General features: G+C 46.4%; 1 protein-coding gene across 1 annotated transcript; it reads left to right on the top strand.

Moving 5' to 3' along the window:
- Positions 1-5,609: 5,609 nt before the first annotated feature.
- On the top strand, positions 5,610-13,914 carry BAG2 (BAG cochaperone 2). Its single transcript, XM_050894430.1, has 3 exons — positions 5,610-5,821; positions 12,142-12,251; positions 13,298-13,914. Exons 1-3 carry the CDS (start codon positions 5,655-5,657, stop codon positions 13,696-13,698), a joined length of 678 nt encoding a protein of 225 aa, XP_050750387.1. The 5' UTR covers positions 5,610-5,654; the 3' UTR covers positions 13,699-13,914.
- The last annotated feature ends 619 nt before the right edge of the window (positions 13,915-14,533 follow it).

Below are 14,533 nucleotides of genomic sequence, written 5' to 3'. Positions count from 1 at the left end.
ATTTTGAGTTGCCTTTAGCTACTGACTCAAGCTAAATCAGTTCCAGAATTTTTCACGCCAAGTTCTTCTAATAAAGGGTGGAATGAGACAGAAAACAATTTTCATCCTGAAAAACATCTCAGTCCAAGTTGCAGAGGCTATTGGGCAGGGTTTTTTCAGTGCAGACCCTGAAGTTGCAAATTCCTTTCACATGAAAAGATGTTTCAGCTTGAGGAAGTTCTTGGTTTGGCTCAACAAATGTTTAAAACCAAGGTAGATGGTCTTCTCCAGAGTCTGCTATGTTAGATCTTGATCATGTGCTTTATTCCTCATAACATTCTTATTCTGCCATAAACGTAAAGTTTGCTTGTACCTGATGGGCCATGACTTAATCGGTTGCATTAAAAAAAAAAAAAAAAAAAAAAGCCATGTGTGCACACACATTGTCTATACTTGGAGCTCCAGTTATTAAGCACATTGTATTGGCCTCGTCATCGGCTTAGCAAAACAAGTAGCAAATCCCAACCACTGCTGCTATGGCTTTTATAAAACAGCTAAATAGAGTTCTAGTCTCTGTATTCTTTTTATGTTAAAAGTAGTCTCCAGAATTATCGATGTCTTGAAATTTGTCCTCATTTTCTTTGGTCTCTTTAAGGTTCTCTTAACTCCCTGAAATTTTTCTTTGCAAAGTTTTCTGCCATCACAGGCTTGTGATACTTCTGTTTCCAGAAGAGCAGAGAAAATTGGATTCTTAAAGTGCTGCATGTACAGACATGCGACTTGTTACTCACCAACATCATGTAGTACTGCACTTTGTTCTTCAGCTGGAAAAGGTGTCTTGTAAATGGTTGTGTTTCAGAATTTAATGTTTCTGGCTGGGGAGCGTTGTTTAACTGGCTGAAATTTTGGAGGTTTGCCCTGCATATGCTGAGATTTGTCTGCGTTCAGAAGCACAGTTCATCTGTTAGAAGGAGCTTGCCCAGCATCCTTTACGTTTGTACTAGAAGTGATTTGTCCTGGCCTTTTCAAGAGAATTTGCTTTTGTGGTGATGTTTGAGTTCACCCTTCATTAGTCTAAAGTAATCCTGCGGTGCTTTTTTGTATTTATCTTTAATGAGGAAAAAGTCTAATCTCCACCTGGCTACCACCTGCTGTTCATTTTAATGCTCTTAATTTCTGTATGGTGCATGCGTAAGTTTTACAAAACTGAAATCGTGACAAGTCGAGATTGGTATAAGGCTCTTATCTCTTTGGTGCTTTGTATGCCATATTCTTTCATGTCAAACTAAATCCTTCTTTTGGTCAGAGACAAGATGAGATGCCAAATAAGTCAGTGCAACTGTTACCGAAAGTCGCTGGAGCACCAAAACATCATGCCTGCCTGATTGCTTCTGTAGTTTAATAATATTAAAAAAAAAATTTAAAAAAAAATGAGATTAGCTTACTGTAAGCTACTTGCTTTGTATGTGTTTTTGGGTGGTGGGTTAATTTTCTTAGCTCTTCGAGGTATACAGAAGCGACCACTACTATTCCTGTAGTGGTCAGAGAATGCAAACCTTTACCAAATCTTTACCAAATATGGTGAAGTTTATAGAGGTATGAAGTTACGCCGTCTTCTTTCTTAAAAGGAAAGTGTTCTATCATCTGCTTGTGCTGTCCTAGCAATGTTTACAATAACTGCTGTAAATGGGAAGGAGGTAAGAAGGATGGATGACGAATTGTTTCAAAATTAATTTAGAAAAATTGGCTGACGTTAGCACAAAGATACTTTCTGGCAATTCTTTCCAGCTAAGTAGCTTTATTAAAGTCTGCATCTGCATATTTCTTTGACACTTCTAAGCCTCCTCAAGTTTCCTATAGAAACTCTTAATTCAAGTGGTTTAGAGCTCAGTTGTAACAATCTGGGTCAAATTATATGGTCTGAGATATTATAAAAGTGGATGTAAACAAGTCAGAAAATTTATGGCACACGCAAAGCGTGCACTCGGACAGCAAAGCTCTGCGTGCATGGAAATTCAATGTAAAGTTCCCTTTGTAAATCTGTGCAAGTTCGCTTTCACTGACTGCAGTATCCTAATTTCTGGGAGTCCTTCCGTTTGTTTTTTTTGCTCAGAGCTCCATCGACAATCGGCCAAGCCTCTGCAGCTGTACAGAATTCACTGGCTCATTTACTAGGTAGCTTTCCTCTCCGTGAGAACTGCTGCGTGCCCCGAAATGGTCATACCAGGTTTCAGATTGCTTCTGAGATAGAGGACTTCATTCAGACTTCTGGCAGGCTTGGGACCTCAGGGCTTGCCTACACAGTAAAATGACTGCCATGTGTATAGGCAAACGCAGGGCTAGCTTTAATTAGCGTTGGTAACAACAGCAGTAAAGACACAGTAGCACAGGTTCAGCAGGTGCTCAGTGAGGGGGCAGTTTCTGTGATAGCAGGTATTTTGGTTGAAAACATATCCTAAGAACTCACGTTGGCCCATCTTTACTGCTATTGTCATGGTGCTGGGGAGACTGCAGGCTGGCTTTGGTTGGCTGGCCCAAGCCATGGTTGCATCCTTCTGCTATGTATGGGAACTGTTGTGTTTCCATAACACCTGCGTATAAAGAAGGTTCTTCAGATGAATTTCCTGTAGGTGAAGGGAGGAAAATAATCTGGCATGGCATTTCTTGGGTGTGGACTTTCTCTTTGATCCTATTCCATGACAGCTCATGTGTAAGTGTTAGGGTATGTGACAAGGTATATATCAGGGTTTGGAATAAGGCAAAGCTGGAACTAAGGTGCTATTTAGCAACGTGACAGTTTGTAGTGCTTTTGGTGTAGATCATCTCCCTGGCTTGGAGACTTCTACAGATGCATCAGATGTCCGAGACCTGGGAAAGTTGCTCTTTTTGCTACCTCAAGGGACCTTGTGTGTGTGAATGAGACTCTTCCGTACGTTGCTCTGTTTTGCAAGTGGCACCCATTTTTTACGATGCTGTAGTTTAAACAAGAGATAGCCAGCGGCTTCACTGCTGAGGCAGGAGTGCAGAAACCATGAGATACACACCCTCTCCTCATGTGCTTTCTCGCTGGTGCCCATAGCCAGGGGAGGGCTGTGAAGAAGATGAGGAGCGGGGTACATAGGCATGGCAGCACCGGCAGTCCTGACCCGGCCATCACTGTTCTTCACCGCAGACCGCAAGAAGGAGGATGAAATCTGTGCTGTGTTTCAGATGCGGGGGCCCTTCCTCCTCCCATTGCCTTGTGGTCCCAAAGGACCCAGTTCCTGCCTCTTGTGTCCCCAAACTTCTCCCAATTCAGCTGCGAGTCACTTCCCTTCCTCCAGAGATGGACTCCCCTCTTTCCAGCCCAGCCATCTATTATTTTGGAACAGTGGTGACAACTACCCCTTTACATACCTTGGCAAGAAATAGAGGGGATGGTGGGCAATCTACTCCTCTACAGAGCAGAAAAAGCAGTTTTCATGGTACTTCCAGGTTTCTAAATGGGAAAATATCCTGGCTTGCACAGGCAGTAATGTTGAGGCTTGTCCCGGAAGACCACTTTTGCTTTTAAAACTCTGTTTTGGTTCCATGGTTTGTGCTATTCTCACTTCTAGAGTAAAATGCCATTTTGCTGTTAAAGAGGATAAGTCATAGGTCATACGTCTGGACACAACTACAGCTGTTCTATGCCTGTGTTTCATTGCAGCTTCTACCTGCGTGGAATTAAACCTCTGTGCAAGGAAAAAAATGTTCATAGCTGTTCAGCTATTTTCATTTCTGCTTTTTAAACCCAATCTAACTGATACTTAGTAAATTGGCATGGGAAGAATAGAAGGATCCTAGGAAAAAAATGATTGCAAACTGTGTGTCATGGCTACGAATGGTTTCTGTTTGGGGTGGGAAGCGGTTTTTAATTATCTTCTACAAAGACCGTAGAGCAATGGATGGAGCAATTGTTCAAATGAAGTTATTTCCATGACCTCACAGGCAACGAGCCCTACTTATCCGACTACGTAAAACAAAGAAAACTCAGGCAATTAATTTAACGAGAGCGCTTGGGACATGATATCATTCTGAATGGACGAGCCTGAGAAAACAGCTATTTTGAATCACAGCGGGATAAGCATACAAAACAGTATCCCTGTGCAACAAAATCCCTCTTAGCTGGGTGCCAAAAATTGGTCTGTTAGAGCCACGGGCTATTTGCCCAAACCTGGACTTTCGGGATAAGCAAATTCCTTTTCAAATACTCACAGTAGTGGCAAGTAAAGCCTATGTGTGACTTGAATTGCTGGAACCAACGCTCCCAGCAGGAACCTGAAGTAGAAGAGATTCTGTGCGAGTTGTTGGCTAAGTTGGTACGGTGGGCGCTTGCGAGAGAGAAGGTACCGTTTTGTACAGTCAAGTTAAATACCATCTCGGAACAAGTCATTACTAGATGTAGATCCACTCCCTTGGCTACCGTGAAATAGATAGATTCTGATATGTTTCTTTCTGGCATAGAAAGAGAACATTAAACAATTTTCTTTCTAGTAGGCCTTTTTGTATCAGCTTGGACAATAAGGGCTGGTGGAATGGCTTCTTTTCTGCAGGTAGTCAGGGGGCTCTTACAGCTGGCACCAGAAAGATGTGCTGTCAGTGGCAATATTTCGAGTGTCTTGTTTTTCAGAATGCTGTTCAGGTTCTGCTTACAGTAAGGGCTGTCTCTGGTTTACTTTCCTCCAACTTTTCTCTCCCCTCAAACAGGCTTCTGGATTTTTAAAGCATTTCTTGTTTTCCTCCTCCCATTCCTTGCATTTTCAGATGTTTCAGCTTTGTAGCTCACTTTTTGAATAGCTTTATATAAAAATAACAGTTGAGTAGGGGAGGGTTTCTTGTTTTCTTCAATGAAAGAGCAAACCAATGAACCAACCATGTAGAACAGTTCTGGAAGGCAAATCCTCATACTACCAGCTACCGTCTCCCACAAAGTTAATACAGCTATCCCAATCCTCATTATTCCTCCCTTAGCTTCTGGTTCAGCAAGAGCCAGAGCTCATGCTGCTTTGGGCTGGTCCAGGTGTTGCTGCTTTTGTCACGAAGGGGACTGGGGGCAGAAGTAGGGGCGGCTCGGGGTCCCTCTGTGCCCCGGAAAGCTCTTGGGAAGAAGCAGAGGCGCCGCACGGCCGCCCTGTGTCGGGGTGCGTGGTGGCTGGGCACCGCTCTCGGGCACCCGCGTGGGGCAGGACGCAGGGTGAGGCTGAGGTGTCGGTGACAACAGGAAACACTCGTGCCCCTGCGGGCTTAATCCCCACGTGTGACCCGTCCGTAGCCCCGGCTGGCTGACGAATTCAGCCCGCCACAACCCATGTTTCTGCCGCAAGGGAAGCGGTGCGTGGTCCTGCCGGCGGGGCTGTCCCGCTGAGACGCCCCGCAGCCGGCCGGGGGCAGCGGCGCAGACCCCCGGAGCGGGCAGGGCAGGGCAGGGCAGGGCAGGGCAGGGCTGGCGGCCCGGCGGGCTGCGTGAGGCGGCGCCCGCGGGGCCGCGGCCCGGCGCGGAGGCGGGGTGGCCGCGGGGGCAGGCGGCGGGCGGCGGGGCGGGTTCCTTCTTTGGCCATGAGCGAGGTGCCGGCATTCGGCCGCCGCCGCCGCCTGCGGGACGCGGGGAGGGAGCGGCCGCAGCGAGGATCCGCCGCCGGCAGCGGGCGGGTGCTATGGCCCAGGCCAAGATCAGCGCCAAGGCCAGCGAGGGGGCGCAGCAGCAGCAGCAGCAGCAGCAGCAGCAGTCCGGCGGGCAGCTCCGAGGCCGCTTCTACCGCTCCACCTCCATGGCGGACCGCTCGAGCCGCCTGCTCGAGAACCTGGACCAGCTGGAGCTCAGGTGGGGCCCCGGCGGGCGGCGGCACCGCGCACCGCTGCGGCCGGGCAGGGCCGGGGCCCGGGCCGCGGCCGGGCGGTGCGGGGCCCGGGGAGCCGCCTCGCCCCGAGCCGGTGGCTCCTCACAGCGGCCTGGCGGCGGGCGCGGGGCCTTCCCGCGGCGGGAGGGGGGGGTGGGGAACGGCGCTGAGGTGAGGCTTTCTCAGGTGACCGAGGGAAAAAGGATCCCCCTTCATCGGAGGCGGGGGGGGACACGACAAGTTTAAAAGCGGCAGCTGCCGCTCTAAGGTGAAATAGCGTGGCCTGGAAACACATGAAAATAGGAATGCGTGTGTGAATGTATGACAGTAGACGTTCTTCAGAGAAAGCGCAAAAGCCTGTTCTGAATTTGTTACCCTTTGCGGTTTGGGGAGTGTTTAGCAAACGGGGGGTAGCGGGCTGCTGGCGGTGCCGGGGCAGCAGTGACACAACGTGTACAAGCCCCGTGGTGGATCGTGTCTGTCGTCCCGCTCTGTAGCCCGACAGCCCCTGTCCCGCATCTGTCGGGCAGGTGCTCTGTAAGAAGATGCAGGAAAGCCGAGGATAAAACGTGGTGTCGTTCGGGCTCTCGGCAGCTCTTGCAAGCCTTTAAGCTGCAGTGCTGAATGCTGGCGCATGAAGCTTCGTGTCTCCCAAACGTCCCTTTGCACTTACTGGTTCAGCTATGGATGTTCTTGTTACCTATGTTTATGTCCACCTGCTCTCTGAAGTGTAATAAATCACGTAACTGTAATGTGAATAGCATTGCATTCTACAGCTTAGGCGTATTTTTCCAAAGTAATTGCAAATACGATGCATATTTCATCGTTGCACCAAGACGTGTCCTGTCTCCTCCTGCTACTTGATGTTCCCCAAATAATCCCATTTGATTTTTTTCCCAGTTTGGCCGCATGAGAGACAATTCCTTGCCTTTAATCATCTTCCTCGTCCTCTCAGCTCTACCTAATTACACAGTGTCCTTTCTGAGGTGGATGGATGCGCAGGGTGCCGTGGGTGTACCACTGATTCACCTCCTGCCAGTACTGTTTCAACACGCCCTTTCCTTCATTACAGCTGCATATTGATCAGCGGCTTTCACAGAACCACCCAGAATGTTTCTAGGACTTTCCTGTAATTAAAAGAGCTCTGTGGGATACAGGAGTTGCGTTTTCCCCTTTCTGCCTGCATTACTTTGCATTATTCAGGAGTGGACTTTATGTGCTATTACATTAGCCTTTCACTCAGCTTGATTAAATCTCCTTGAAGTCCTTCGCAGACTTCTCTGAATTTGACTAAACAAAATCACTGTCTGCAAACAAGTCTCGCTGCTCACATCCAGGTCTAGCGCATTAGTATCATAATCACCAAATGAGCATCAGAATATGCAAAAATGTGTTTTAAATTTGCTGAGCGACTCTGAAGTAAAGCAGACAGTTTGGTTAACCAGAAATTAAACCCCAAATTAAACTTCCCAGTTTGCTGTGGGTCTTTCAAACAGGCATAGTTCTAAATGGGGAACAGTTACGAAAAAAGAGTCAAACTATTTTGATTACAGTCACTCATGTCTTATTTTTTTTCCATGCACAACTAATCGACATGCCTCATTTCAAACTTATTTGAATGACAGGAGGAAGAGCTTCCACACTTCTTCCTTCTCCAGCTGGTTTAGTTTAGCTAGAGACCCTCAAGATGTTGCTTGTAAATGTAAGTGAAAATTTGTCAGAGTGAACTACAGCCTTTAATTAAACCCCTCGACAATCCTCAGTTCTCAAGTTGCTTGAGGTTGCCCGAACCCCACGGCAACTCTCATCCCATCGGAAATGCTCTGGTTTGAACAGCTTTCCCTCTTCTCCCTTCCCTTCCACTGCGAGAGCTGCTTTTCCGACAGTAACGGGGTATTTTTGTACCTCCCTGCTAGGTGTTTGCGGAGGGACTTTCTTCTGTAGGGAAAATAAGCGGGAAAGGGGGATTAATTTGGCTGCCAGGGAGCGAGCCCCCTGGCAGGGGCGGCAGGGAGGGCAGGTGGCACGTTTGTCCCTTGTAAGGGCTTGGACCTTCATGTTGCTCTGACTGCCGGTGAATGCCAGGACATCTCGGGAGCAGCTGGAAGCGGGACCAGAGTCTCTGTTTATGAGTCACCGTGTTCTGGTGGTTGTGTTAAGTGAACATGCAGTCCTAGGTGTCATGATACATGAGAGAAGTCAGACTCTTGCTTTGTTTTTTTTTTTAATCTTAATTTTTTGTACTTTTTTTCCTGTCCTCCTTTGGAACAACCATATTACCCCACCATTCATCTGTATGTTCATTGGACTGCTCACCTGAGAATGGAAACTCAGTTTAAGCAGCTGAGGATGCTGGGGTGACCCCCCACCCTGCTTTGTCTCTGTCCAGTGTGCTCAGCTATGTTTCAGGAAAAAAGCTGCACCGTCTTCAGATGTTTCTTATTTCCTTTGAAAACTTACCTGCACCTCCAGCGCGCAAGCTTTAATAGTGAGCTATTTAAATCAGTCAGTAGTTTAAAGGACGGAGTTACTGCAGCTGTCCTAAGAAAGCGGGTATCGAGTTTCTCATTGGGAAACAAAAGCGCAGGCTGGTCCACCTGTTCCTCGGGGGAATGCTCTGCTCATCTAAGTGGTATGTAGGAAAGAAAGGCACTGCGTGGCTAATCGCTCTCGGACCAGGGAAAATCAGAAGGAAGGAATGTTTTTTTAGTCTTAGGTAATGGATGGAATATTTAGTTGATGATCAGAGTGACAAATACACTCCAAGTAAAAATATGACTGGATGTTTACAGCTGTTAGAAAAAGACCGTACTGCTCTATCGAGATAATTGATAATTGGGCATAAACATGAGTATTTTGTGTTCTCTTTTCTTTGCCTTCTGTTCTTTGGTTGGTTGGGTTTTTGAGACTTGGACTGTGTTTCCACCCTTTTCCATGGTAGTCACCTCTGCTTTATCTCTTCCAATCTTTTTTTTTTTTTTTTTGTCCTCCACCCCAAGAAAGTAAAGATTTACAGAAACCTATGAAGTTAAAGCACATTTTAGGAAAGAAGTTACGAGAGCTGACCGCGAGGTGTGGACCTGACACTTTTGCAGCAAGTAAGGAGGGAAAGGTGTGCGGTCCCTGCCGGGGACCGGGTCTCTCCCGGGCTGTGGCCTGGGGGCCAGGAGGAGCCGGCGGGACCCACCCCAGCGCCGGGGCAGGCGGCCAGGGCTCAGTACAAGTCAGGGCGGCGAAATAGGGTGAGGCAGTGGGAGGTTTCTCGCCTTGATAAAGCCCCCCAGCATCTTCTCTGGAGCACTAACTATTTTCCTGAAGCTGATGTGAATGGTTTCCTTGTTCTTTGGTTTTTTTCCCTCTAGAGCGCTGTTCTGAAATGATCCCATCCCATTGTTTTGACCTCCGTGAAGTCCAGGTCCTTAGCAGCGACAGCTGGCCGTTTCCTCCGCTCCCTTGTCTTGCCTTTCTCGGGCCATTTCCCTCATCTTCTGTTTGAGCATGTAACTCCCGCTACCTGGCTGGCTGGCTGCTGAGATGCTGCCTTTGCTGCCAACAAGCTGTGTTATCACACTGTGCCTCCACCCTGCCCTCGAGAGGTCTCTGAAACCTGAGGAGTTTGTTTTTTAAGGTTATTTAGTCCCATCATGCTGCTAATAATTGGTCAAGATGGACTTTTTTAGAAGGTCTAGCAGAGGGGTGGGGAGTCCTGACGTGCTGCCTTCCTGTCCCTTTGCCCCGGTGGCAGGAGCTGCTGCACCTCCTTCACATGCCGTTACACGGTGCCGGGGTAGGCGCTCATTCTGACTGCCGTTTATGGAAGCAAATACACTAAAATTAAAATCCCAGTGGATTTTAGTTGTGTGGCAGTTGATACTGCAGTTGAAAAAGTGGTTAAAATAATTCCCAAGAAGCAATTATTGCAAATAAAATAGTTCTCAAGATTTGGTTATATGACTTTCTGTAAAATGATGTCAGTCGAGGCTCTGATTGGTAAATTATGGGGCTTTTTTGCAGTATACAATCATTAATTCTTGTCATCTGGCTTTTAGGTCCTACCTCGCATACCAGTAGCTGGCTTTTGGAAGCACTGATGTTTTAGGCACTCTCTTTAGAATTGCACCAATTCAGGATGCATCTCTGCAATGCAGTTTTTCCACATTCTTCATAGGACCCAGCAAAGCCTGTGGAAATCACGGATTGATCCATCTGGTGAAGGCAGACCTTTAGTTTTTAAGTCAGTACAATGACATACTGAATCAGATTTAAAAACACTATTAAAATTGAAATTCTGCACTTCCAAATTTTAATTTTAAGCTTTCCAGCAACCACAATGCATTTTTTTAAATTGTGAAAATACTAGTTTTTTAAAAAGGCATGGCGAGGCATTTATGAAAATATTGCCAGACTTCCTAAATTATAAAGTGCAGACATCTGAAGTATGAAATGACTCCACCTGCCTCATTGCTCTTACTAACCAGTCCAAAATAATAATTAAAAGGATTTGCTCTCGGCAAGAATTTGCATTGCATTAACTTTTCCCACTCCACCTCAGAACGAACATTAAAGGCAAGGCCTGAAGCTTGTGCTTTCACTGACTAAATTAGGCTAAATATTTTGTAAAACAGAACCATTTTGTGAGCAGGCTGCATGTGATGTGTGACTATTTATATCCTCAAATGCTCCCGTTCTTCCTTCTTTCGCCCTCCTTTCTCTTCCTCCTGTTTTTCCGAAGTTACCTGCCCTCAGCCAGCCTTTGAGGAAGGAGCACCAGCTCTGTACCTGTCTCAAGAGATAAGACCTCATCTACAGAAGCAGCAATGAGCCACCACCGTCTCAGGGCTGCATCCAGTAATGTTGAAGGGTGCAGAGCATCTAAAAGACTTAACAATATTTTGGTTTGTTTCCCCTTTTCTGGCCAGGTATAATAAACATTTCAGGATAGATGGATCCCCGTGCTGCTTACAGCAGCTAGACCTCCCGAGCTGTGCGTTGAAAGCATCTGAAACGGTCAGCCAGGTTCACGTGATATTCTGCTTTTCTGTGGGGCCTGGGAATGCAGAGTTGGCATTTTTTGGCACAACTCTTGCAGCCAGTTGCAGCTTGGCAAGTCCTCTGTGAGCCCCTACCCTCAAGCCTCCAGGGCAAAGCCAGGGGAGGGGGACGTTTCCCTCTTGTCCCTGGTCTCCAAAGTAGACAGTTCCCAGATGTGCTTTTCCATATTACTCAGTTGAATGCAAAAGCCCCCTCCTTAAAACCACGGTGGGGGATAAGACATGAATTAAGGAGCTGGACTCAGATTTCTAGTCTGGCATTTTCACATTGCCCATGGCCAGATGGGTCTGTACCTTATGCCACGAGGAGGAGGGCAGACTATGGGCACACAACCACGCAGCTTACCGAGACCGAATAGTTACCAGGGAGAGCAGTTTCTGATGGGCTTTCCCCTTGCCCTCACTGCATCACGTGTGAGTTTCATCACGGTGAACAGGACTGGAACAGGACTCCTCCTTCGGGAGGAACCGAGTTTCATGCTTCCCTGCAGATGTAGGAGCTGCTCCCACAGAAGCTTCTTCCCCGTGTGAATCACAGTGAGCATCGCTCCATGGAAGACACCAGTGACCGTGGGGGCAGGCGGTCCAGCGTCTTCTCCCAGCAACCAAGGCATGCCACTTGGCGGGGAAGCCCTTGTCACAATAAAAGTGTGTGAGCTTTGTCCCTCTCGCCTGCTTTTCTCCCTCGCGAAAGGGGTCGTTCGGCTACAAGGTGGCGGTTGAGTTTTCTGGAGCATTTGTTGCTGTGGAGGTGGGTCGTAGGGGTTCTGCGCTGCTGGCCTGGGGGCAGCGGAGGAGCCAGGCCCCCTTGCTGCCTCCGTCTCCGCCGCTGCAACCTTCACCCTCAGGTTCCCTGATGGGGACTGGGTTGGTTTCTCTTCTAGTTAAGCAGCTGGTAATAATTGCCAGTTAGCGACAGGACTTCTGCTACTGTCAGGCTCTGGATAGCCAGACTAACCGCAGAGTAGGATAGAGCAGCACTGTCAGTAAAATAAAAGATTTGAGTCTGATCAAATTCCTGTTGTTTTGGGTTTTTTTTCCCCCTATTTGTTTGTTTTTTAGAATTATACTGAGTCTTGAAAAGTGAAGTTAAGATACGGGAAAAGGTCATGAAATCAGAGAGTCTGGCTCATGCATAGTTAAGAACTGACTGTACTTCTTAAGCTGCAGTTTAAAAAAACAGTTCTTGGCAGCTATATAGGTGAACAGCTATTTTATTATTTAAACATTTTGTTTGGTTCAACCACATTCAGGGTAGAGGCTTTCCGTGACGCAGCATCTGCTATGGAACAAGAGAAAGAAATCCTGCTAGAAATGATCCACAATATACAGAACAGCCAGGATATGAGGCACATCAGCGAAGGTGAGAAGCTGCTTTGCCATACCCTCCCAACTGACCCAAAGTCAAAACAGCCCGTGCCTTAGGGAGCAGCTCCGTTTGATTCCTTGCTCCTGGTAAAGGTACGGACATTGGAGCCAGCTAAGGTCATTGAAGGGCCATCCGTTTCCCTGGGATCCCCTTTTGCTTGACTGCGTAAATTCACGTGCTGTTCAGCTGGATGGTCTACCATGAATGTCGCTACTGTGTACGTGAAAGCCCACACCCAGTTCACTGATTTATTTTCAAAATCAGGGTTAATATAGCTCAGCTGAGGGAGAGAAGATGATGATAATGATGATGATTAAATATAGTTGAAAAACCAGCATTTTAATGGCTTTGACTACTGGACAGGCATGAGTGCTACAAAGCGTACAGCCTGCAAGAACCTGATGATTAAGGTTGTTGCCGTGGTTATGTGATATATGGCTTTAAATATATTCCCTAAATCTGTATGTTTTATATTAGGTGCTTTAAATCACTGGTTTATTGGCTCTTCAAGAGCCTACATGTCAAATATGTTGTGTCCATGTTTTAGGAAAAAACTAAGTTTTCAGAAAACAGAAAACCATTTTTTTCATGGCCCCTAACAGCATCTGGTCGTCAGAAATCAGTTTTCTCTTTATGGCCTTCTGGGGTACTGTCTAAATCTCTCCCTCACAGTAGCACAGAAGGTCCTTAACGTGCCACTTCTGCTAATGAATAATGTTTCCTGATAATATTGTATGCTTTGCTTTAATGTGACACAGCAAGCATTGCGTCAGCAGCAGAAAAACATGGCTTACATTTTTAGTAGAGCTTAATGCCTCATTTCAAATCAGAAGACGCTAGCTTCTGTGAAGTAAGTAGGACTTACTTAGGCAAATGCAAAAACCTCATTTCTGGCCCCTGGAAATCTTGTTGATTGTCACTTACTTAAAAACCCCACCTTGTTTATTGCAAAGTTGTAGCAGTTTGATTGTCTCGATGATGTTATTTGCACAGGAAAGTATTTGCCTGTAACCTAGAATACTTTGTCGTTTTCTATTTAGGTGAGAGAGAAGAACTTAATTTGACTGCTAATCGTCTGATGGGCCGAACCCTCACTGTGGAGGTTTCTGTAGAAACCATCCGAAACGCCCAGCAGCAGGAATCCCTACTGCATGCCACGAAGATGATCGATGAAATCGTCAATAAACTTCTAGATGATTTGGAAGACGCCAAAATCCGCTTAATGTCGCTTTACGGTGCGTGCACATCTGACGTGCCAGCGGGACCCATCGATCAGAAATTTCAGTCTGTGGTAATTGGATGTGCCATTGAGGATCAGAAGAAAATCAAAAGGCGGCTAGAGACTCTGCTCAGAAACTTAGAAAATTCTGAAAAGTCAATCACGTTGTTGGAGCATCAGAAATCATCTGTTCGACAGTCTTGCAACAGCAAACAGGATTAAACTAGCCTCCTGGCTACTTCTGGCAAATCGCAGGATGAGCAAATCTCCAGAAAAAGCACACAGAAGCTAAGAAAAAAATTCTCTGTACAAGCACACGCGTATATACGCATGCACGCGCACCAAAGCATCTTTGATTGCGAGGTGCGAGCATTTAATGGGTTTTGGTAGCATTGGCATTTTCTTTCAGCAATAAAGAATGCTATCAGTTCTCCTGTAGAGTCGATACCGCTCTGTTGCAAATTGTAATTATGCTTCTGCTGAACTGTCAGAAACCGTCAAAATCTAGCCTTTCCTCCATTCTCCTGGGCTTTTTTTTAAACTAAAGTTGTTTTGTTATATCGTGAGATTTCACCTTTTCTCTGCTGCATACATAGTGTGTGAACCAGACTTTTGGGGACAAGACAAATCATGGCAATAAATCAAAAACATTAATAAACTGTATATGGTATTTTCATAAACAACACACTGTCCTACTCATTACCATTTATAATTTGAATAATTTGGTGCTATTCGTAAGTAGATCACCATACTTTTAAGGGACAGACAGACGCCTCCAGGTTGTAACTGAGGACATGAAAAGCAACACATCCATCCAAAGGTCACAACCAAGGCTACAAACGAGCTCCAGCTCTCGTGATACAACCTTCCACACCTGCCCGGTGAACCATCCTGCCTCCCACCATCTATCTGTAGTTTGAGGTTGCTGTGCATTTTTTTTAAAAGATAATCTAAAGGGGAATTGTATTTTATCAGTTACTACTCTGCAAATTTGTTTTGCATCATCATCTGTGAAGCCACAGAGCAAAACAGTTGAATTCTCAACTGGCAGATACCG

This window comes from Gymnogyps californianus, chromosome 3 (genome assembly GCF_018139145.2).
Source record: "Gymnogyps californianus isolate 813 chromosome 3, ASM1813914v2, whole genome shotgun sequence".
NCBI lineage: Eukaryota > Metazoa > Chordata > Aves > Accipitriformes > Cathartidae > Gymnogyps > Gymnogyps californianus.
Note: the sequence above shows the minus strand (reverse complement) of the source record. Positions and strands in the feature narration are given on the sequence as shown.

Bases quoted from the DNA above. Each gene is read 5' to 3' on its own strand.
- BAG2 (XM_050894430.1), top strand. From the start codon at position 5,655: ATGGCCCAGGCCAAGATCAGCGCCAAGGCCAGCGAGGGGGCGCAGCAG. The intron at 5,822-12,141 runs GTGGGGCCCCGG...AACCACATTCAG, and splicing joins CTGGACCAGCTGGAGCTCAG to GGTAGAGGCTTTCCGTGACG. The intron at 12,252-13,297 runs GTGAGAAGCTGC...TTTTCTATTTAG, and splicing joins TATGAGGCACATCAGCGAAG to GTGAGAGAGAAGAACTTAAT.